At 52.0% G+C, this 21,675-nt stretch overlaps 4 protein-coding genes across 4 annotated transcripts; all 4 read left to right on the top strand.

Annotated features, from left to right (window-relative positions):
• Positions 1-233: 233 nt before the first annotated feature.
• On the top strand, positions 234-2,840 carry QC764_200650 (uncharacterized protein; the record flags this gene model as incomplete). Its single annotated transcript, XM_062943768.1, has 1 exon — positions 234-2,840. One exon carries the CDS (start codon positions 234-236, stop codon positions 2,838-2,840), a length of 2,607 nt encoding a protein of 868 aa, XP_062802509.1.
• Positions 2,841-6,539: 3,699 nt separating this feature from the next.
• QC764_0030650 (uncharacterized protein) lies at positions 6,540-7,680 on the top strand (the record flags this gene model as incomplete). The annotated part of the gene is made up of 3 exons (XM_062940176.1): positions 6,540-7,167; positions 7,227-7,339; positions 7,632-7,680. Exons 1-3 carry the CDS (start codon positions 7,129-7,131, stop codon positions 7,678-7,680), a joined length of 201 nt encoding a protein of 66 aa, XP_062802508.1. The 5' UTR covers positions 6,540-7,128.
• Positions 7,681-10,713: 3,033 nt separating this feature from the next.
• Positions 10,714-10,971, top strand: QC764_200645 (uncharacterized protein; the record flags this gene model as incomplete). Its single annotated transcript, XM_062943767.1, has 1 exon — positions 10,714-10,971. One exon carries the CDS (start codon positions 10,714-10,716, stop codon positions 10,969-10,971), a length of 258 nt encoding a protein of 85 aa, XP_062802507.1.
• Positions 10,972-16,799: 5,828 nt separating this feature from the next.
• Positions 16,800-19,964, top strand: QC764_200640 (uncharacterized protein). Its single transcript, XM_062943766.1, has 3 exons — positions 16,800-17,537; positions 17,598-17,891; positions 17,945-19,964. Exons 1-3 carry the CDS (start codon positions 17,412-17,414, stop codon positions 19,709-19,711), a joined length of 2,187 nt encoding a protein of 728 aa, XP_062802506.1. The 5' UTR covers positions 16,800-17,411; the 3' UTR covers positions 19,712-19,964.
• The last annotated feature ends 1,711 nt before the right edge of the window (positions 19,965-21,675 follow it).

The following is a 21,675-nucleotide window of genomic DNA, read 5'->3' as shown; positions in this document are numbered from 1 at the left end:
GTGTTGAAAGTGGGGCAGCCGGTGCGGCTGCGGGCGGGACAGGATTGTTGCTCTTGAATTTTTTTGACAAGCTCCAGCTTGCTGAGACAGCAGCAACCACGGCACCACGACGACGACGATTGCGACTGCGACGACGCCGGCGACTGCGGCATTTACAGAGATCGGAAGGCCCGGATATTGAACCCCCGGCCGGCCGAATGCTTCCGCCATTCGACATGCCACATCCATAGCAAATGAGCCTGGGAGTCACGCAACCTTGGAGGGCCTGGTCGCAACGCTCACGGATTCCCCGGTTCTACTGGTCCTCCTCGGCTGCGATTGTCCCATTTTCCGGATACCAGAGAGCCTTCTTCCACGCCGGCCGCTCGAACCTTGCCAAAACCACCCCGAAGCCAGCAAACAATGCACGCCCGAGTGCTCATGCCTCCGCCAAGGCCGCCGCCACTAAGAATGCACAGAACTTGGTGAGCCGGTTGGAGATTCTGCCATACCAACCTCACGGGGCGATTCCCGTTACTGTCGACTATCTAGGCACCAACCCCAGCTGGGGATCTCGACAGAAACAAGCCTCGAAGCACCGCGCCGCTCTCAAAGCAGCACAACATATCGACGAGCGTCACAAGCGGGTATCAGACTGGCGTCTCATTCTCGAGACTCTGTTGAAGCAGACTCCTATTCTTGATCACGACATTCTTGTGGTCAAGGTACGACTTCCAGATGACGGCTTCAAGCGCTTGGAAGACGACTTTCATGACAACTTTTGGGATATTTGTTCGCGAACAGGATGTCGGATGAGGTTATACACTACGACAAATAGGAAACGAACGGGGCCGGTACCATCCTTGTGGGAGAGTGGGCTAAAAGGGTTGGAATGGAGTGCTACACAGGAGAAGTTTATTCTGATCTTTGGTGGGCTTGATAACGTCACAGCGGCCTATAACGGGGTTGTTCGCGCAGTGAAGGGTGGCATTCTCGTTGGAACTCGAACCGAGGATAATTGGGAAGACCTGCTGCAGCTTTCACCGAAGACAGTGGAGGAGCTGTCTTTGCGAATCGCGGGTCCCAAAGCCAAAGACTCGAAGCAGAGAAAAGACAGCACAACGGAGATGCAGTTCAGGAAGCCCGTCTCGCGTCCCCGTGAACTAGCGAGGTTTCATGAAATTCACCCAGAGCCATATCGCCTCGCGGTTAGGGCAGATCAGATTCCACCCTTGGAACCTGGCGAGGTTTGGACCAAGGCTTCTTTCTTGCGTTACGTTCGCCGACTCGTGGGTGGCCAACTGACGCCTGGTGAGCACCGCTTCTTATACGGGAATGAGGGTGATGAACAGGCCACACATGTGGATGTCGTTGTCCGCCAGCTGCAGCGCGCTTTTTATGATGAGGAGTGCGTTGATGCAGTTTCGCTTCCCGCCCTCAAAGACGCTCTTCGATATCTCGCCCAATCACCTCATGGATCCCGCTTCACCCATGTGCCAGGGGGGCTGGTACGCCGCGTGAAGTCTTTAGGTCTTAAACTCGATGCCGATGTTTTCAACTGGGTTGCCCAATTCGCAGTCAAGTCCAAGCACCTCCGAGCCTTCCAGCGGACGCTTGGTGCGATGGTTCGAGAAGGGCATGCGCCAAACTTCAAAACTTGGTTTCTTTTCTTGCGAATAATCAAGGCCGAAGACGTCAGGCGCTACATTCTGCGGGCGATGAACACGAAGGGTTATCTTACGGACCCAGAATGCATGCGCCGGATATACGCAGAGATGGCTGGCCTCGACCTGCACCGGGCTCTTGAACTGAAGCAAGATTTTCAGTCTTTTCTTCAGAGCCAGCGCGACCTTTATGGTCCCGATTGGCGCCTGACGGTCTGGATCGGGAATATCTTGATTCACAAGTACGGCGCCTCAGGGCAGCTCAACAACCTCTTCCAGGTTCTTGAGGCTATGATTGCTGCTGGAGAAAGGCCGGATATAATTACGTTGAATACAATACTCTCCCATTGCCGGGACCAGCGGAAACTCGGCTTGGCGATGTCAACCTTGGGATTCTTTTCCAAGCACAGCCTGGCACAGCCAGACGAGATCACATACCGACTGCTCTTCTCGATGGCCTGGACATCCAGGCGCCTCCACCTGACTACCTACATATTCCGTCATGCTGTCCTCGCCGGGTTTGACTCACATCTGATGAGATCCCGCGTCGCGACGCTCCTGAAGGCGACCTCGCCTGATTTCACAGAGTACCTGGGATTCTCTACTTTGCCTGACAAGTGGGTACAGGCAGGTCGTTTCGTTCGAAGCAAACGACATTTGGCCAAGATTTTAGTTCTGGAAAAGTCGTTGATCAAGAGGGGAGTTTCCAGAGTGGAACGGTGGAAGCAGTGGCTGAACAAAGAGACGGCAAAGGTCTGCCTGTCAAAGCCCGACATCTACAAACGGCTGTTGCTATCTGACTTTCGCCGTCATGATTATTGGAAACATCGGGCATCAGCGGCACCCACCAACGATATCCGCTCTTTCTGGGACTGGTCAAAAACGGCACATCTCTCTCTCAGGCCGAGATTTTCACTTTGTGAGATGATCAAGCGGGCTACAGCCAAGGATGAGGCCCTGCTCAAGGCGGCGAGGAAAAATAGGTGGTTTGTTTTTGAGGCGAGGGAGCTGCTGGCCGTGTGCCGGGGAAAAAGGCCTGGGGTTTCAGGTCGCGGTGCAATTCACGTGCAGAAAGATGAGCCTAAGATCCAGCAACCGAAACCGCTGGCGGCACGGGGGGAAAGGGAGAGACGGAGGAAGGAGCTGAGGTCAGGGCAATCGAAAAGAGATCCACCCGGGAGGAACGTGAGATTATAGAGGGGCAAAGGCCACTCGCCGCGAGGAGGGTAAGGGCGAAGCGGAGGGCAATTTTGAGAGGGAGGATGAAATCATAGATGAGAGAAGACGATTTTGGTTGGCCAGGCCTAGAAAGGGCGAGTTTTATTGTATTCTAGCCGACTGATAGACGTGTATTATACCACTACTCTTGACATAGAGCTTAACATCAGGAAGGTGCATGATGGGGTAGAGAATCATTTTTCGAGTATATGACGGGTGAGGTATTGTATAGTATATAAAACTAACAGAGCGCATTAGATATTGACGAGGTTAGGGGCCTGCAGTGTGTGTTTGTCTTTTGGGTCTTGTACATATCCGTTTTGTTTTTTGAAAGAGGTGATAAGCAACGCGGTAATATAATTTCCATTACATCAAGACTTGTTAAGGTACAATCGGCTTCTTTAGCAGGTATCTCATACGAAGACGAAGAAAGACACCATTCGCAGGTAGTTACCTACACCAAAAGGCCCATCTCCTCGGCGTTTCAGTCAAAGAATTTACTTACCCGAGCAATATACAACTGTTTCGGTGGGTAGCTTTGCTGTGAATTTATTGTGAAGTTTTACGTACACCCATAATAACGATCGAGATCATAAACACAACACGCCAAGTGGAAGCTGTTGGCTGGAATAAGGATATGGCAAACATGGTATTCACTTTAAGGGGGATGGGGGCGGGGCTACAACGATGGAGATGAATACCCTCCCCGTGGTGGTCGTTACGAGAGTTGCCTGTTGACGGGGCTTCATTTTATTTAAAGGCGTATGATAGGTTAGTTTCTTCTGTAACCGAGATTCACCACGATTTTACACTTGCACACCAGCCCGAGAGCAGCCTTGATGATTTCGAAATACTGATATCATGATTTCAAATATGTTGTGCCTCGGTTTATGCACTGGTCATGATGTACATGAAAAAAAAAAGCCAGGCCGACGATCGGTTGGCCTGGGTAATTGATTGCGAGGTATCCGATACCTCTTGTTGGCCGCGCGCGCTTATTTTCTCATTCTGAACGTCGGTTGATGTTTGTGAGTGTGGGTATGAGGAATCACAACATTGTATCATGTAAAAATGAGGCATGTGCGGATGTGATGTCTGTAGGTAGGCAAAGCAGGGAGATATTCTGGGAGGTTGATTATTGATGTTTGGGGGGTTTTGCATTACGGGATGATCAAAGGTATCACGTATGTCGTGGACAGAATAATTGACGCTGCAAAAATACTGAACCATACCTTTGAAGAGACAGTTAATAGGCCTGGAAAGATGGCCTATAGGTCTTGAAGGATAGCAATTCTGCCCAGGACTTGTCTATATACACAGTTTGGGACGGGAAAGGGGGATCTACAGGGTAAGAATTTGTTCTCATTTACAGGCTTGCGATTGATTTCCGAGTTGGCCGAGAGTAGAAATACCGAGAGAGCCACAACGATGGGAGGCTGTCCGGAAGTCTGGCGATAGAGGAGGGTGAAACATCGTGACGGTGTATATTGACTGGACAGGCCTGATCTCACCGAGTTCAACACGAACTCAAGATTGAATATGCCTCGACAATTGTTGCATTGTCGTCGACCTGCCAGCGACCTGCCAGAAGGTGGATACCTGTCCAGCCTCGAGCTTGATTAACCAGGAGTCCTCGTTGGGCTGAGTCGTGGTGCTACCCAAACATCGAGGCGCCTAGTATAAGACAGGTAGCATAATCCGGTGAAGATATCCCAGTTCTTGCTGTTGAGCATGTGTGGTGTGAGGTGGTGTGAGAGTATTGGATAGAGGTGTGAAGCAAAAGATACATCGGGTTTTTGTACCTACCTTCATTTGTCTGTCGTTGACTCATCTCCGTTTTCTCCGTCGTTGCTGGCGATATTCGGCGATCTGTATACTGCTTCTGAAACTGTGCCCGCTTTCTCGGGAATCTCACAGGCACAATATCTCGGACTGCGCCGGGGAAGGACCCGGAGAGAGTCGTCACGCAATCACCGTTGTATTACGGCGCTGCTTCTGGTCGATATGTGGTCCTAGATTGTGGTTGGCCCAGCTCCAACAACCAGCTAATCTCAGAGTCCCAAAGAAAACTCTACCAAGTAGGCTGCCATGTGGTTGATGAGACGTCACGAGCCTGACGAAGTGGACACGATGGACCAAGCAGGATTCCGGCTCTTCAGCTGGGTAGGGTCAGCTAGACTTGGGATGTGTTTGCCTAAGGCGAGTGACTCTTATGATCCTCATCATGAGACAGAGGACGGAGTCTAAGGATCGCGCAAACAAGACGCACGGTCGGGGGTGGACGACGCCTTTGCGGAGGAATCCTCAGGATCGCAACCGTTCCGTTTCGTCTCGTCCCGTCCCGTGCAAGATGCTGACTGTTTCGCTAGTGCCCATCTCTCCACGCCGACTCATGCGAGTCTGGCTTGGGCGGTGCAATCGGGAGTCTGAATATGTGCCTTGCTATGGCCCTGTGTGTGACCATCCAGTTGGACCTGAGGGCAAACCAAAACTGTTCGGTGCCAGAGACATTCCTCGTACCGGTTATTTTGCTGCTATTCTCATCGCCTTTGCATGTAATATCACGCATCCATCTCACTTGAGAAAGAGGTGGTGTCCCATGACACCGCGAGGGCAGGACGGAAGACGTCAGGGTGTCAGAAAAGGCCCCCCAGGTGGTCACAATTTACCCCCTATTGAAAGAGAGCCGACGGTTGGCTAAGAAAGCCTGTGGGGTCCAGTCTCCTGCATACAAGAGGTGATCTCGAAGTCAGACCGGACAGCTTCATCGGATATGGTATGCTCGACACCGACTTCGATGTCAGCAACCACACACAGTTCGATGGGTATCCATGGTGGCCATCAACCCAGAAAGGCACAGGGGCGATATTCGCTGCCGAGTGTCTTTTCGTATTGTACCGCGACAAAAGGACCTCTCTGTGGATTTTCAAGGTGAAACGTGAGTTTACCGAGTTTGCTGGGAACGTGGGGGCGGGTTGGGGCCTAAAAGGCAGCTTTGCCCCTTGAACTAGGCATGACTGTTGGGTTCAAAGCCAACTCGAAAGGCCCGACACAATGTGAAAAGACTCTGTGCCGCATCTCAAGGCATTTTAAAGAATCTGGGGTAGTAATCGCCACAGTCTCTCTGCGCCCAAATATGAAACCGTCCGGATTCCGGCACTGTGTGGCATGAGCCCTCAAGATTGGGCGACAGTATACCACACGGCGATGGGTTCCTGTAAGCGCAGGAGAGATGAATATCGAGAAGCTGATGTTAGGAACCTCCTTGTACGGCAGAAGGCAGACCGAACAGCAACCCGAGAGGGGGTCCTGATGGTGGCTTGTAGAGTTTGTGTGACATAAGACGGGCATCTATGAGTGCGGATGAAGCTTAATCTGACGCTCATTTGACTGTTTCTAGTCGTTTTGAAGCCACACTTTCCTGTATACACTGTGGCACTTAACGGGAGGCAGACCTATGTTTTTCGGTCAGTTACCACGTATATCCCTTGGTCCGAATCATGGCCATGGCTCACAGCCACTCAGAAATTACTCACAGAGGCTCGTGTTGGCAGAAGAGATATAAAAGTGTTCGGCGATAACATGGATGGGGGCTGGAAATGAGCCCAGAATCTCGCATCTCATCCCAACGGCGTCGACAACATAACCGATGAACGTTTGCTGTGGTGGGGTAAGATAGATTGCAGCTTGCGCCTTCCTTGTTTCCGTCGAGCTTCTTGGGAGGTTGGCTCTTTCACATGGTCAGCATCAACAGCACCCCCAAGGACTGCTGCCTGATTTTGATGCCTGATTGGGTGCTAGCCGACCAAGCAAGCAATTGTAAATGCACTCACTGGCAGCAACTAAAGTTTAGTGGGGGAGACTGCCAATGATGAAACACAACAAGAAGAGGCTACTGCGAACATTTACATCTTCCGTCTCCTAATTCCTGCCGGCGATTCCGTTTCCACTTTCGACGTCACTGATGCTCCATTTGTTGAGCGACCGAGTCAACGACGACAGCGAATAGCTGCAGCCGTCAGCCATCGCGAGGCTGTGTTGCGACCGTCCTATCGAGCCGATTCCTGATTGGACCCCAAGACGAAAGGCCGCAAGACATGCAGCACTGCGGGCTCGTCAAGCCAGCCTGGTTGGCCCGCTCCCGAGCCCCGTCGGTCAAAACTCCGTTTGTCCCCGCATGCCGCGTCCCAGAGCTCCCCGGTCGGCATCCAAAGACCACTAGGGCTCCATCGTGCCATCATCACCATGGGCCCGGCGCCGGCAAAGGATGATTAGGGTTCCCGAAAAGATCGTGCCGCGCAGTGGGGTCAGGCATATCGCAAGGTTGAATTGAAACTCGAAAGCACGCTGACACATCGCACACAGGTGTTGGCGATGAGTTTGAAGTGCTTGCGGTGGATACGAGCCACATACAGTAGCAACCAGCAACGGGAAGGGGGCCGAAGGGATTATGGGACCTCGTTTGGGCGGCCCTTTCGGTGAGTGCTGTCTTGATGTCGTCATTGAAAGGAGTACTCTCTACGCATACCGTCGTCGTCCCGAGGCAGCCGAGTCATCATTGCCGTCTCCATGGCCGATAACCCCTGGTTTGGGTGGAAGACATTGATGTTCTGATGCCCTTCCGCGTTACAACCTCAGGTGACTGCCCAGATAGTAGGCAGGCGACCACTAGGAAATACTCTCTGCGCACGCAGGACTCCAGCGCTGACAGGAGCGGCCGATCCTTGAAATCAAACTAACCAAACTAACCACCAAAGTGTCAGGCAATAGTATGCTGTCCGTCCTCACCGTCCCCAGCCGCCTTTTCGACATTTGGTGATGTGGTACACACATGGTGGATGGTGGAGCTGTGGTAAAAGGCCGACTGGTGGAGGTAGAGGGGCACATCCCCCACCGATCGCAAGATCGAACCAGGGTTTCAGTCCCAGGGTGACGGTCAGGGAGGGCAGCCACCATCTGCAGCATCGCATTGGCCACCATTGGGCAAGGTACGGCTGAAGCGCCCGTTGTGACAAGATGATATCAACAATAGCCCTAAAACTCGGGTGCTGACAAGATCCAACTGCTAAATCCAGCATCTTTGGTATCGATGTCCGTCATGCCATTCTGTAGCCGGACTAGGGGAGGGAGCACCCACACAGGATGACTGCAGATTTAGCCATAGCAGAACAGAAGACCGTCAGGGTTCCGGTCGACATTCCGTACCACGCCCAATGGCCGAGTTGAGCGGCATCCTCCCGGCCCCACGGTCAAGCCCCCCGACTCCGTGATCCGGACCGGCGCCAGGAAACAGAGGCCGCCATGGCAGCGGCGGTTTGTTTCAAGAAACATTGACAGCCTTGGCGGTGAGCACAGGTTCCCGCACGCCAATCAGATGCTCCCGTCCCTGGTCCCTGTCCCGTTTCTACGATCTCTTCTTGGCACGACCGTTTCAACTCGCTTCGTTGCGGATGGATTGGGCTGTTCGCTCTGATATCATATGCTGGTGATGATCTCTCGTCAGTAGTAGAGAAATCACTAGTGAGTCGTCAGCATCCTTGTCTATACTGACCCACCCAGATAACCGGGAGACAACCCCGGGTCTGTTGTTCGTACAACACACCATCTGATTCTCGGACCTCAAAGTCAACTACCTTAACTTAGTACTCCATCATGGGATCGGAGAATACAGCAACTTCCCCCACTGCTACACAATGAACTCGAACTATCTTTGGAGACGCCTTACTGGTCTCCTCGTTACGAGTTTAGAAGGCGTGGTGCCTGGTCAGCCACACCACCCCCGAAACCCCCGCTGAGGCTTGTACACTGCACGCCCCATCGACATACAGGATTCAGATCTACGCCGCACCCACAATGCTCTGCGGCTCTCGGTGCGGTTCAGCAAATAGACTGCTGATGTGGGAGTATGTGGCGGACCGACTTCCCAGGTCAAGGCCCAGCGCATGACGATGGTTGATTCCTTACCTTACTTGCCGACGGGAGGGACCGCTTTGAAGGAGGAGAAGGACCGCCGCCTAACTCACGGCCGGGAACGGCTCCGCGGGTGTGCCTTGGACTCTCCCGGCAAGGTCATCGTCGAACTGGCCTGCCAAGAACAGGATGGCTGATATCGCCGTCCCTGCTGCGAGGATGCCCAGCTTGCTCCACAAGTCGAATGATGGACGGAACTTGTCTCGGTTGCTATTGCAACTCGGCGTTGCGTGTTTGAACAGTTGAAAGGACCTCGAGCTGAACACGGCGTCAACTGCAACATCTGCTTCCTGAGTTGCTTGGAAAAGCCGGAATGCGCAGCGGCCCACCTAGATCCGGGACCTTTGATGATCAGTCGTCGATATTGCTTGCATAGCTTACCGAACAAAAAACCACGCTGGAAGTTGTTGGAGTATGTATGTACTCGGCCAATGCTGCTGTCGTGGCACATTGATGCCTGCAGCAGTAGAGTTGACCCGACGCAGGCAATGTTGCTCCGGCAGGTCCCAAGATCTGATTATCGATCGCTGGAGCGCGCTTGCATCACGCTGCAGTACTTTGTCTCCTGCAGTGGCTCCCGCTGTACCTCACTACCACCCACCATCATCAACACCACACCGCGCCATACAACACACACCGAGTCTGATGCACTGGTTCATGCTGGCCGTCATGAAAAAAGACGCATCAGCAAATACGCACAGCACAAGCAGCTCGCGTGTTGTTTGCGAAAATGGAACCTCAGGCATGACGGGAGTGGCCTATGTGGCTTTTGACGTCAGCGTCTCGTTCTGTGCCCTGTGCCCTAATGTATCTGCCAATTCTGGAAGCAAGCTCTAAGACGGCAGATGGCACACACCAATTCAATCAAGGGCGGCGATGAGTGACCTTGTCGTCCGGTATCCGCGAAGCTCGACACTAGAGAGGGAGTCACGCCGCAATAACGGGCTTCCCCGGCACTGCAGTCAGATTGCCGCGCTCCGTTATGATGCTTGGGCTCCGTTTAGTTGGGGGCTGGGGGGTGAGGTGTCGCTGTACCCTCCAGGAGCTATCCCTGCCGGCCAACCGCTAGTACTGCGACTTCGTACCAGCAGAACCCACCCACCTACCGTCGATTTCTGTCGCACCTGCGTTCAACAGGACTGCGAAGTCTCCCAAACAACACCTGCACCCTGCACCATGACATGCACCTTGTGCATCCGCCAGAGAACACCATGCCAAACAGAGCCATGTACCGGTTCATGGACCACCCAACAACGGTCCCTGCGCCCTCTTCCGTTGCGTTAGTCTGCATGGCTCTATGCTGGAGTCTGGTTACTGAGGGCGAGGTGTGAGCTACTATCCCTATGCTTCCCCTGGCAGCAGGTGGTGATTGCTGCCTTCACGCCGCAGACGCAGGTCCCCTCCAAACAACGGCTGGAGACCTTCGACAGGCTCCTACGCCTATAAGGCTCCTACGATGTCCTCTTTCGGTCTGGAGATGATGAGTCGAACATTCACAACTGGCTTGCATGAAGGTGTATTGCCTAATTACTCATTTCTCTTGTTCTGTTGCTTGCCTTGCGTTGCCATTCGCTTCGCACTCTTCTTGCACACCTCGAATTCGGGCTCTGCCACCCCTTCGGTATTGCTCCTATATTTATTTTGGCCTTCGCTCTCAGGAATCTCGTGCACTTTCACTCGACCCCTCTACACAAGTTCGCACACCAAGCCTTGGTTTTCGATAGTCAGATACACATCAGATCGGATCAGATCACACATCCCATCACAGCAACCCCACCGCCACCTCCCGCTCCGGCAGTCAACACCCTCTGCACGGACGACATCTCCTACCCCCAGCATACATACAGACACTCACACTCAGTCTCAAGCTCAAGTCAGCATCATGTGCTACCAGTTGATCGAGCGGTACTCATCTTGCCGCTGCTTGTACTACCAGCACGCCATCGACCGTTGTGCGGCATATGGTCGTGTAGGCCACACGATCCAGCAGAGGACGATATTGGTTGGGTACGCCTGCGCGGATCACACAGCACACTCCAGCGGATATGACGACTACGGATACTCCCAGTATTCCGACTCGGGCTACCACTCCCACGGCCAGAGATCACACAAAAGCTCACACGGCAGCCGGTACCGATGAAAAGTTGTGTCTTCGACAATAGGCTGCCGTTCCTCGCATTCACCACCACTGGTACCTTTTGAGTATGAAGATTGGGTCTCTTATCTCTACTCATTCCGAGAACGGGCTCCGGCACCAACCCAGCCATTCTCTCGGCTTTCCTATCTCTTCGTGGGCCACGATCGATTGATGTCAATATCAGCCCCGCCTGCTTTTCTCTAAGCGGCAAACAAGACTCAACATCTCGCCCATGTCGCTCAATTTCCCCTACGGACGAATGCACACCAACGGACAGGCAGTTCTGTTATCGAAGACGAAGGAAAACACCAAGAGACACCGCACCTCACACTGGGCTCCCCAAGACATTTTACCATGACTTGAACGCTACAGGCTCAGCAGAGCAATAGAGCCTCGATTTTGGCTCAGGAGTTATTTGGCTTTTACGGCAACTTGGGTTTCGGCAATCTAGAAGCATAGCGTCTGCATTTTTCTACTGTACTATGACACTCGAAACAACACACGATTGTACAACACCCCTCATCATTTAGACACCAGCATTTTCTTTTCGATCTTCTTCATTCTATGGAAGATGTCATGTTATGGATGCATATGGGTCACGATACCAGGCGTTTGGGCAGAGGGCTTCCGGGCAACCGGAACATTTTGGCTTGGGTTTTCTTCTTCTTTTGGTTTTTATGGTTTGATCACATTTCGGAAAGCGTTGGCGAATGTTTCTGTATTTTTATTTGTGTGTTTTTATCTTGTTTCCTTACATTCAAGTCGGCTGTTTTGTTTCCCCTTCCAAGTCATGTTTTCATGTTTGATGCATATGACAATACTCTCTTGTTATCTCTTAGTTAATTCCTGCTCAGGAGCAGCGGGCAAGATGGTACCGGAGGAAACTGTTACAAGGGGAGGGATTTTGCGGGACTCTGGAAGCCTTTCATTACTACTCGCGCAGTCAGATAGATATTCTTGCCAGGCCGGCTTAGCACCTCTGGCGGGATTCCAGGGGTTGCAGATCCTGGACGATAGCTGTTGAATAGCATTAGGAAATATCAATAACTGCCTACGTACAGTGAACCAAAGTGCCGTGATGTCAGGATAGGATTGAGGTTTCCGACGTTAGCTGTTCCGTCAGATTCGAAGGCATGTCACCCGATTCGATCTAAGATGAGGCGGTCCCAGCTACGGCTCATCATGGCGGGGATCCTTGTATCGGCTTTTACATAGAGGCACGACCATCATGGTCCCCAAGGAGGAATTCACTTCAACACACTGGCAGCAAAAGCAAGCATCACATGACGATTCAATAGTTGGGCGGTAGTGTCTGTAGCTTGCTGCTAATAATGAGTTGCAAGCCAAGACATGTGTTGTCACCCCTCCCCCTCCCCAATCGGACGTTTTGGTAGATCTCGTCTCCACCCATGTTGGCACCGTTTCCTGCAGCAGCCGATTGGCCTTTTTCCTTTTTCTGTTTTTATTAGCAGACTGTTCAATGAGAGCTCGAAGATTCAAGGACAATGAGACAATAGAAAATGCTGTGCACACCCTCTTCCCTGCTCGAAGAGCCGAAGAGAAAAAACGTTGAAGAGTTATTCATGGCGGGGGGGGTGACAAAGCCCTGCTCCCATCCCTGCCCGTCAGCACTTTAAGCTCAAAAGGGTGCAAGCGAAGCGTCGGCCGCCAATCAGGCGTTCCGGGTGCCTGGTACGATAAAAATAGAGGGGTGCCCCCCGCGGCGCCCTTTCGTTGGCTCAGGACGAGGAAACTCCCGCTTTAGGCAAGTGGTGGGGTCCAAAAATACCAAACCAGAGGGGCACCAAGCTTTCTCTCTCACGCTTGGCTCGATTTTGCATCTCAACAGATGGTACTTTTTTGCAAAAAAGATATCTGACGGCGCTTATTTCGCATAGTTTGTAAGCAGGTTGTCAATCATCAACACCGACAGCTCCCAACATCACACCGTCTCGATTCTTGCTGTCTCCGTTATGATCAAGGTCAAGGGTCGGACCAGCATTAACGAGAAGGAGGCTTGGAGGAGCTGTTAGCCCATGCGACCCGAGTATCGGCCCCGGGGTTGCCCACCGAGCAACGGTGAATCTCTCGCCTCTCCCGCAGGCGTTTTTCCCCTGTCCAGTCCTGCCATGACATCGTCAATGCGCTCCAGCCCTTGAATTGTGGCCCGACGGGCTGGTTTTGATCGACCGAGTGTGCATGCACCAATCGACCATTTCTGGCGGCCCTCGTGAACCTACCCGCCACCCCTTCTCAGCTGCCCACCACCCTTACCCACACCACCTCTTCGAAGATCATAGGACTTATGATCATCATCACACAAAGCATGATGGCTGTTTCCAAGCCTTTCTATGCTATTTACCGATGAGAATTTGCTGGGCAACCCCACACCACCTACACTCCTCCCGCATAATCTACTCAACCGCAACCGTTTTGGGGCGGATTGGATGGGTGGCAGTCTGACAGCTTTCTGACAGAAATATCATATAGTGCCCCCCGACGTCACCAAAAGTGCCAAAGGGTGAGAAAACCGGGTCATGTATAGAAGCTTCTGCTAGCTGGGAGCTTTTAGTAATATTTTTTTACCGGCTGGATGGGCGATGGGTTGCGCTGCAGTGCACCGTACCTTGCGTCTTGCGTCAAGCCCAGGCTGCCACTGCTTTTCCTCTCTAGAGAGACCACCCCTCAGCGCCGCAATCCCACAGCCGAGACGACCCGAGAGTTGCGACGTTCATATCCCATACAGCAAAAAGATGGGATGGAAATGGAGAAACGAGCGAGCCTATCCGCACACAGCGTTATGAAGCTTCCCCCCTCTTTTTTCCCCTTCTGAGCGACCCATCGAATACCCGCCGCAGCCGCAGCCGCGGCCGCAGTGGTATTCCTCTTGATTTCTTTCCCCTTGCATGGGTTTACTCGGGCAAATCAGCTTTTTTATCCTAACCCTGCCCTCCCCCCCCCAGAATGGTGATTTTCTTTTTGGATTGACTTGGGAACACAACGACTTGATGGGTGTGGTCCCCCTCCCCTCTTCATGTACCAGTACATTTGCATCTTCAAAACGGAGCGAGTTCCACTCACACACTTACACGCACACACCACTGATTGCGGTTGTGTTACCCTACTCTACTAAAAAGATGACAACTTGCGCTAAACAGCACATGATCTTCCTCTGACAAAGCGTGGAGGAAGCAGCCGCGTTTCCGTTTTGCGATTTCTCTTTTCCTTCGTATTCTCTGCAATGCTATGGCTTTCTGCATATGACGTTTGCTCGGTATGGCGGGGTTGATGAAGTCCGGTACAGGGAGTCTTTTTCTAGTTTGGACTCAGGTTGGCTAATACTGGACACTTGACCGAAGGAATAAGCCAAGCACAGAAAGGCCCAGTACATTAATTCTACAGGCTGGCAAGACATGTAATGATGACAGATTACGATTACAAAGAGGTTTATTTGAAATTGTACAATTGCTGCCGAGTTCGAGTACAGAGGCTATACAGAGTCACATTTTTCAGTCACACATGCAGCTTTCGCTGTTCGCCGATATGACTTGATCCACTACGACACAATCGTTTGCTTTTGACTATGAGTATCGGAGATGATGGCAATCCCGGCCGGGTTGCTGCTCTCCTCTCGCTTTCGGGTAACGAGACCTGCCCGACCCGTTGACCGGACCGGATGGACCTGGGTTTTTGGTGGCTAGGCTGAGTAGTAGGGAGGAGGCTTTGGAATACTACTCTGAAGTTTTGAGGTCAGGAAAAAAAAAAAAGGGGGATAGTGACAACTCAGATTGTCAAGGGGAGCCGAGATGAAGTATTGTCATGTGCAGGTAGGGAGAGCTTTGTCAAATTGGTGATGTGGGATGATTACATACAGCATGTGAATCACGACGGTGATGACAGTATCTAGGGAAGATGACATCACCTGTTTGGGATGAACGCCATGGAAGTTTGTTCAACCTCAGATTCGTCTCTCTCGACCCCACTGTGGGAAGAGGGGGATGATGAAACGAGAAGTTTGTTCATGAAACGAACTTGCAACTGCTGCTGCTCTGATGAGTGAGAGGCGGCACTCGGAAGTTGATGTGATTTCGTCACCCCCTTGTGCCGAACGGGCGAGCGTCAAGCCACAGAGAGGATACGATCCTTCTTCTGGAGAACCGGTGGCGGCCGTGCTGTGCTTTCGTCAAATTCCACATTCTTGTTCCAGATGGGGGTTTGAGGTTGATGGGGAAGGATTTCAATTGCCGTGTGGTACGGCCAACAGATAGATGGAAAGAGGATTGGGATCCTGTCTACCTACCTGGTATGGCGACGAGATTCGGGCAAGTAGGTGCCGGCCGCGCCGTTGCTAGGTTTTTTGGTGTATCTAACTGCCGTTATTCTAAGGGTCTCGAGTTGCCGCGTGGAGCTCCGGGTTGTTTCTGATCCTTCAAGATCGATACGTGTGACGGTGAGGCTGGCGCTTAAGGGTGCTTCAACTCCTACCGTGGAACAGTGTACGTACCCAACCATACGCGCTACTGCAGACTAATGCGCTGTCAAAACCAACAAGAAAGTTTAACGTCATTGTTGCTGTTGTTGTTGCTAATGTGTGTGTGTGCCATTTTCCTACAGTAGTCAAAAAATGTGAGCATGCATGACTGGGTTGGGTGGTGTGGCGGGGGGTATATCGAAAGTCTAGGCATATGCAAGAGAAGCCGCGTGGAAGGGTGCATGGAAGGGCGGGCTGTGTGGTTTGTTTCAAGATATGCGGGTGGTGAGATGAAACACGCAGTAAAGAATTGCCCGAATCAAGCTGTTTTCAGATCCGTTGGAACCGGATGGATGGGGGTTTTGTGTAAGCTGAGAATACCGTTGCAGTTTCTTGTTGTGCCGGTGAGATGCAGGTTTCTGGAACTATTCTAGAAGGTAAAGAATGGATGTGTTCGGTGAGACTTTGATAATGTAGTATTGCGGATGAGAGGGGTAAGAGAGATGTGGCTTTCGTGGCGTTGAGATTGGCGTGAGATAGTTGGGCGGCACGGGGGAGGAGACACGTGGAATGGGTTACACCAGAGATGGTCATGAATCCTTTCTTTCCGAACTGTTACAAGCGAGGAGGGGGGGGGGAATGCCGCGAAGGCATCTCCGGCTTGGTGCTGTGGTTGCATGGTTTAGAGTTGGATTTGTTGGAAGGGAGCTTCTATCACCAACACGCCCCCAATCGTGGTGACGAGGTACGCTACGCAGGTGTAAGTTGCTGACTATCCCCTTCTGGACTGTTGACAAGACGATGGGTAAGGTAGAGTAGTATTTTCACGCCGTTGGATATATTCATTGAGTCTCGTATTCTGAATGAGTGGGGAACCAAGTCTGGGTGCCGGTGCTGAGAGCTGTGATACTGTGGCGAAGCCGTTTTGAACTCGGAGGTCACCGGCCGTTTGGGAATGTTGAAGTCAAAGAAGAGTGGAGATGGCCATGTGGGTTGAGGGTTACACGGCGGAGACGGCACGGAGGTGTGTAACCGGCTTACGGCTCCGGATTTGCTCGGCAGTGATTTTCGGAGCCGGGTCCGAGATGGAGATGGAGATGGAGATAGATAGGGGTAGGGCTGAGAGTGACGTCAAAGTAGAGTTAGGGATCAACGGCAGGGTTGATGATAGGAGGATGAGCTTCCACGGTCTGTGGGCAACGGGTTGAGAGAGCTCGGCCGATATGAGAGTATCGGGCATGATATCGATCTATCGGGGTACTACATACAAGACCCGATATAACCTTATCGGCTATCGGCTATCGGCTATCGGAGACGTGTCTCAAGCGCGTAAAGTGGTATCTCTCAGTGTAAGTCGCTGCCAAAGGAAAGAACGACCTGTGGCCACGATAACGATTCCTTGTTTTTATTATTGTGAATGAAAACTCTGCTTGTTGAACATCGGACAAAAGCCACAATATGACGTGTTAGCCTAGGCATTGAGCCCCTGAAGAAAGGAACGACAACCTGTTTGCACAACTTTGGACGACCCTTGGTGAGCCAAGTAAACAACAACTGATACTGTCATTGGTCATGGGCTGAGAAGACTCAACTCACCGTCACAACTCCGACTTCGTCACCTCCTCTCACCACGAATATCAGGGCACAAAAGACGGTTTTTTCTATCTTCTTCACCTCCAAACCTTTAAGGAAGGCTTCAGCAATTCGAATAACGGCGGCCCAAGTTCGAAAGAGGCGTGCTCTTGTGAGATAGGGGCTATCATCCGCTAGCCTTCTTGAAATCTTGCGAAGAATCTTTTCTTTGGTCTTATCGCTCCTTCTCGCCAAATCCTTCGTTTGAAGTCGAGGTCAGCTGCCACATTTCGACCAGCCGTATATTACACTGCCTGGTTTTTTCTCTCGGAATTTGCTGTCTCTCTCGGAATCTACTTTCTTTCCCAACATCACAGCTCCACAGACGTCCTTCTTCACGATGGCCGAGACTTCTGGTTCCTCCGGCACGACTCAGTCCGAACAGACTATCGAGAACCTCTTGAACAAGGCGCGTGCCTCTATCTCCAAGAAAGAGATCAAGGAAGCCATCGGTGATATCCTCGCGGTAGGTTCACTTCGCACAAGATCGGCATCTTATTTAAGACTCCCTTCTAATAATCAACAGGCCATTGATTTTTGTAGCTGCAACAAGGGCAACACAAAGCAACTCCGGCATGGCAAAGACAAGTCTTGCCATCTGAAGCAATTCGTCAATGGCGTCCGGAGTAAGGATCTCGACGCAATCTACGATGTTGCGAATAGTCCTTGTTCTTGCGGTTTTGCTTGGCCTTCTTGTTCATCGCCCAAACATCTCGAGGCAATAGATCTCCTCACCGAATCCTTGGAGACTGAGGGTCATTATGTTTCTGCCATCACGACCGGTCTCGGAATAATTCGCCTTCGCCCAATCTCTGCTGCTGTAAGTCTCTTTTGTCGACCAGTTGCAGGAAAAATCACTAACAACTGTCAAAGGGCTATTGCCGCGTCGCAAAGACCATCCGGCTCATCCTTAAGCTCGAAAAAGAGGGAAAGAAAGCCAAGAGAGTCAACCCTAAGGTTGCGAGAACACTCGCAACCCTCGAGAAGGATGCTGGGCTCACCACCGCCCGCCTATATATTTTCATGAAGAAACTTGTTCAGGCCGGCCTGAACAATACCTCCGAAAAGTACCGCAATGACGCCCATGACGAATACGACCAGATTCTCATGCGCATGGCTCACAGCCTGAAGCTCCAAAACTCTCTTCGCGACCCTGCAGCCAAACTGCCACTCGAACTCCTCCGCCAGATCTTCTCTCACCTGGACACCTCCGACGTCATCCGCTCCCTCAGAGTCAGCAAAAAATGGAACCGTATCATTAAGCACGATACGTTGCTCTGGGAAGAAGTTCGTCTTGCCCAGCCGCGCAATCCTGGCAACCGTGTTTTTGCCACATGGTTGAGGGGGCACCAGGGAGTGAAGAGCTTGACCATAGACGAAGTATCAGGCTTTGGGTTCTCTGCCAAGCGTCTTTACATGCTTCTCTTTGGCCTTCCCAACCTTCAATGCCTCATCATCAAAACTGCGGCCCCGCACCGCTGCGACACCATCCAGGAGTTGGATCCAGCTCCCAGTCCTAGTCAAAAGCTTGGATTGGCCCAACTTTCACTGGACGGCTACCAGGCCCCAGTCTCATTGTTGGTCCAACTTCTTGATTTGTCAAAGGACACGCTTGAGGTTCTAGACCTCGTCCAAACTGGCAGCAAGCCTGAGCGGGCGATCGAGGCCGTGAGGATGCCAAAGCTCCGGAGCTTATGGATCGACATCGACATGGCCGGCACCAGCACCGAGGAGCACGTGCTCCGAATGCCAGAGATCGTGGCGTCCACGCCGAATCTGGAAGCGTTCTGCTTGAACGGCTTCCAGCTCGAGTGGACGCCCGGTCAACCCACTCCCCAGGGCTGGCGACAGCTCAAGCACGCTTCGTTCGGTCCGGCAATGGGCATCGAAGCCCACACCCAGGGGACCATTCTCCTGCCTCGCATCTTTCCCCCCATGACGGAGAGCATGGAAAAGATCGAGATCATGACGATGAACCCGGTAATTGCCCACAATTACCTATTCACCGTCATGGACGGGGCTGAGGCGAGACACCCTCTCCACTCCCAGGAGATGGGTTTAGAGTTTGACGAAGGCAAGCTCCCAAAGTTGCCGAACTTGGAGCTGTTCCGGTCGCGCTGTGCGATCGATGTGGGACTTCTGGGGCGCTTGCTTGCGGTGCCGGCCGCGCGCGAAGGAAGCTTGCGGGTGCTCGAGCTCGCGGTCGAGCAGAGGTGGGCGGTTCGCCAGCGCCACCTCTGGTGCCCAGTCGTGGGGCTCGAGAGCATTGTTGTGCCGGCGGAGGCGTTTGTTTGGATGGAGTCGGAGAAGATAGAGCACCTTGGGCTTTACTTCTTCAACTACGCCGGCTTCGCCTTCCAGTACGGCCAAAGGTTCAACGGGCAGCCGTTTTTGGACTGGCTTGACAAGTTCCCGGCGCTGAATTCGGTGTCGGTGTATCCCGACTGGCCTGGTGAAGGGGTGATGCCCTTCATCGGGAAGCTGATCTTGCACCCAAGGGTGAAGAAGATCTTCCAGGACTCGCTCAGGACGGGGTACGAGTGGGATGAGGCGTGTCTGTTGGCGGTGCAGCGGAGTGTGGATTTGTACCATTGCGATTTCAACGTGCCGTATGGGCCTTCACTATTTAAGAATTGGTAGAGACTTTTTCGGGAGTTTGGAGTTGGATGGGACATGGATAGGATGGGTTGGGTTTGGGAGCTTTTGTTGCTGGATGCACTATTTCTGGGTGGGCATGGCATGGGGTGGTGTTTCTGGCGCATGGTTGTGAGTTTTCTGCTGGTTGTACTGTACTGTATATATTGTTATTTGCACAACTTGGGGTGTGGACGCCTCCGCTGGTGTTCGCAGTACCATGTTTTCACGATTCGGTGATTTGGTGATTACTCACGACGCTCTTCACAGATATACCGTTATGTACCTTTTTACTTTCTTCCAAAGACGATCTCAACTTGCTAGACATACTTTTACATGGCCCTCCCAATCAACTGAAGCACTCGTGTGGAAGAGCGGCTCCAAACTCGCAACAACGCTCTCATGACCAAGCGGCCTTCCCAATTCCATACTTCAGTCATGAGACAGGCACTCTCTGCATTGGCCATGACATCCTCCGCAACCCGCTCAAAAAGAGCTGAAGGTCTACATGCTGTATTTCTTCTGTGGCATGGCTAAGGCGCAAAATTGATGGCCATGACGAAAACCTCTATTCAACTGCTGTGCTTTCTTGTCGGCTTTGGCCGTCCCTGGCTCAACAGCCGCCGCATCCACTTCCTTACCGGATGTTCATAGCCTGTTTAAGAGATCCCATATGAATACAAAAAGGAAGGCCGAGTCAGGACGAGAGCAACAATGATGAGGAGTCAATGAAAGGGGACTCAGGATTTTGGTCAAGATCAGCTTCTAAATATTGTGGACTGCTTCAACAATAGCGCATGATCAAGGGCAACACATGGTTTTGGTTCACTGCCTTCACAGTTCCACTGCTGTTGGGTTTCACTTTGGCGGTGTCATTAACCAACTCATTATCAACCTTAAGGGGGATGTCTGGTTCCAAGAACACAATGAGACGAAGAAGTGCCAGCCCAAATGTTGGGCATAGCAAAGGACAAGAATGTGGTCCAAGATAGGGGAGCGACAACATTTCATCAACTGAACTGACCAAATGGATGACAGCAAGGCAGCTTCTTAAGTCTCCTAACCGCCAGCATCGCGCGTTACGTTGCCCGTTCTGCCGCTCTTCTGGGTCGTCCAGTCCACCGGCCCCAGCCAGAGCTGGCGCTGGATTTCAGTCCTCCATTCCGACTAGCACGGGCGAGCTTATCTTCCAAGTTGACCTGGATTTTCGTGATCCCGCCGTCCCTTTCTCTCTCATCGTTCCCTACACCTGCCCGATTCTTAACTCCGGCTTGCTCTTTCCCATTGCATCTTCTCATTAGCTTTTCCCACCCTCTCCTTCCCATAGTACATATACCACCTCCCACACCTACCTTCCAACAGCAGCCCACTATCCGACTGGCCAAATGGTCAAGTGGGCTGGCTGGCTGGCGCCCACTCATATCCCCTCCCATGGGGATTCGGACAACCCCAGTTCGAGTGCCCTCCGAAGCAAAGCCGTTTGACCCCGAAACAGCTTTCGTAACTGGTCACCCTGCGGGTTGGCCGGTGAGCTTTCCTTTTCTTTTTTTTTTTTTTTTCTCTTCCATGTCGCAGATAACCTTATTTATATCTATCCAGACTTTTGGTTTATCTACCACCAATGCCCATAAACCCGAGGAGGATATGTCTGTTGCAAGCAGCAAGGGGCAAGTGACTTTCTCTTCTTCAGATTCAAAATCCTGCAAATCAGCCGCTACTTGCTTACTTGATTAAGCCTTTTGCGCCCTGGGTGATTTTGTTGCCCTCAAAAGGTGATACGTTTCCAACAGGCGGGGTGGGTATGGGGATCGAGGGGGAGAAGTAAAGTGGTCGAAGCATCATCATCGTGACCAAGTGTGTTTTCTGTAACGTTGTAAGACAGTGAGTCGGGTGATTAATAGTAGGATGGAATCCAACAGTTGACATCTTTGACGTCGTGTGTGTTGCCTCGCAAAAGACATAGACTGTAC

The sequence above is a fragment of the Podospora pseudoanserina genome, chromosome 2 (genome assembly GCF_035222485.1).
Source record: "Podospora pseudoanserina strain CBS 124.78 chromosome 2, whole genome shotgun sequence".
NCBI lineage: Eukaryota > Fungi > Ascomycota > Sordariomycetes > Sordariales > Podosporaceae > Podospora > Podospora pseudoanserina.
This window is presented reverse-complemented; position numbering and strand designations above follow the sequence as displayed.

Excerpts from the sequence above, each read along its gene's own strand:
- QC764_200640 (XM_062943766.1), top strand. The coding sequence starts at position 17,412 with ATGGCCGAGACTTCTGGTTCCTCCGGCACGACTCAGTCCGAACAGACT. Across the intron at positions 17,538-17,597 it reads CCATCGGTGATATCCTCGCG|GCCATTGATTTTTGTAGCTG; the intron begins GTAGGTTCACTT and ends AATAATCAACAG. Across the intron at positions 17,892-17,944 it reads TTCGCCCAATCTCTGCTGCT|GGCTATTGCCGCGTCGCAAA; the intron begins GTAAGTCTCTTT and ends CAACTGTCAAAG.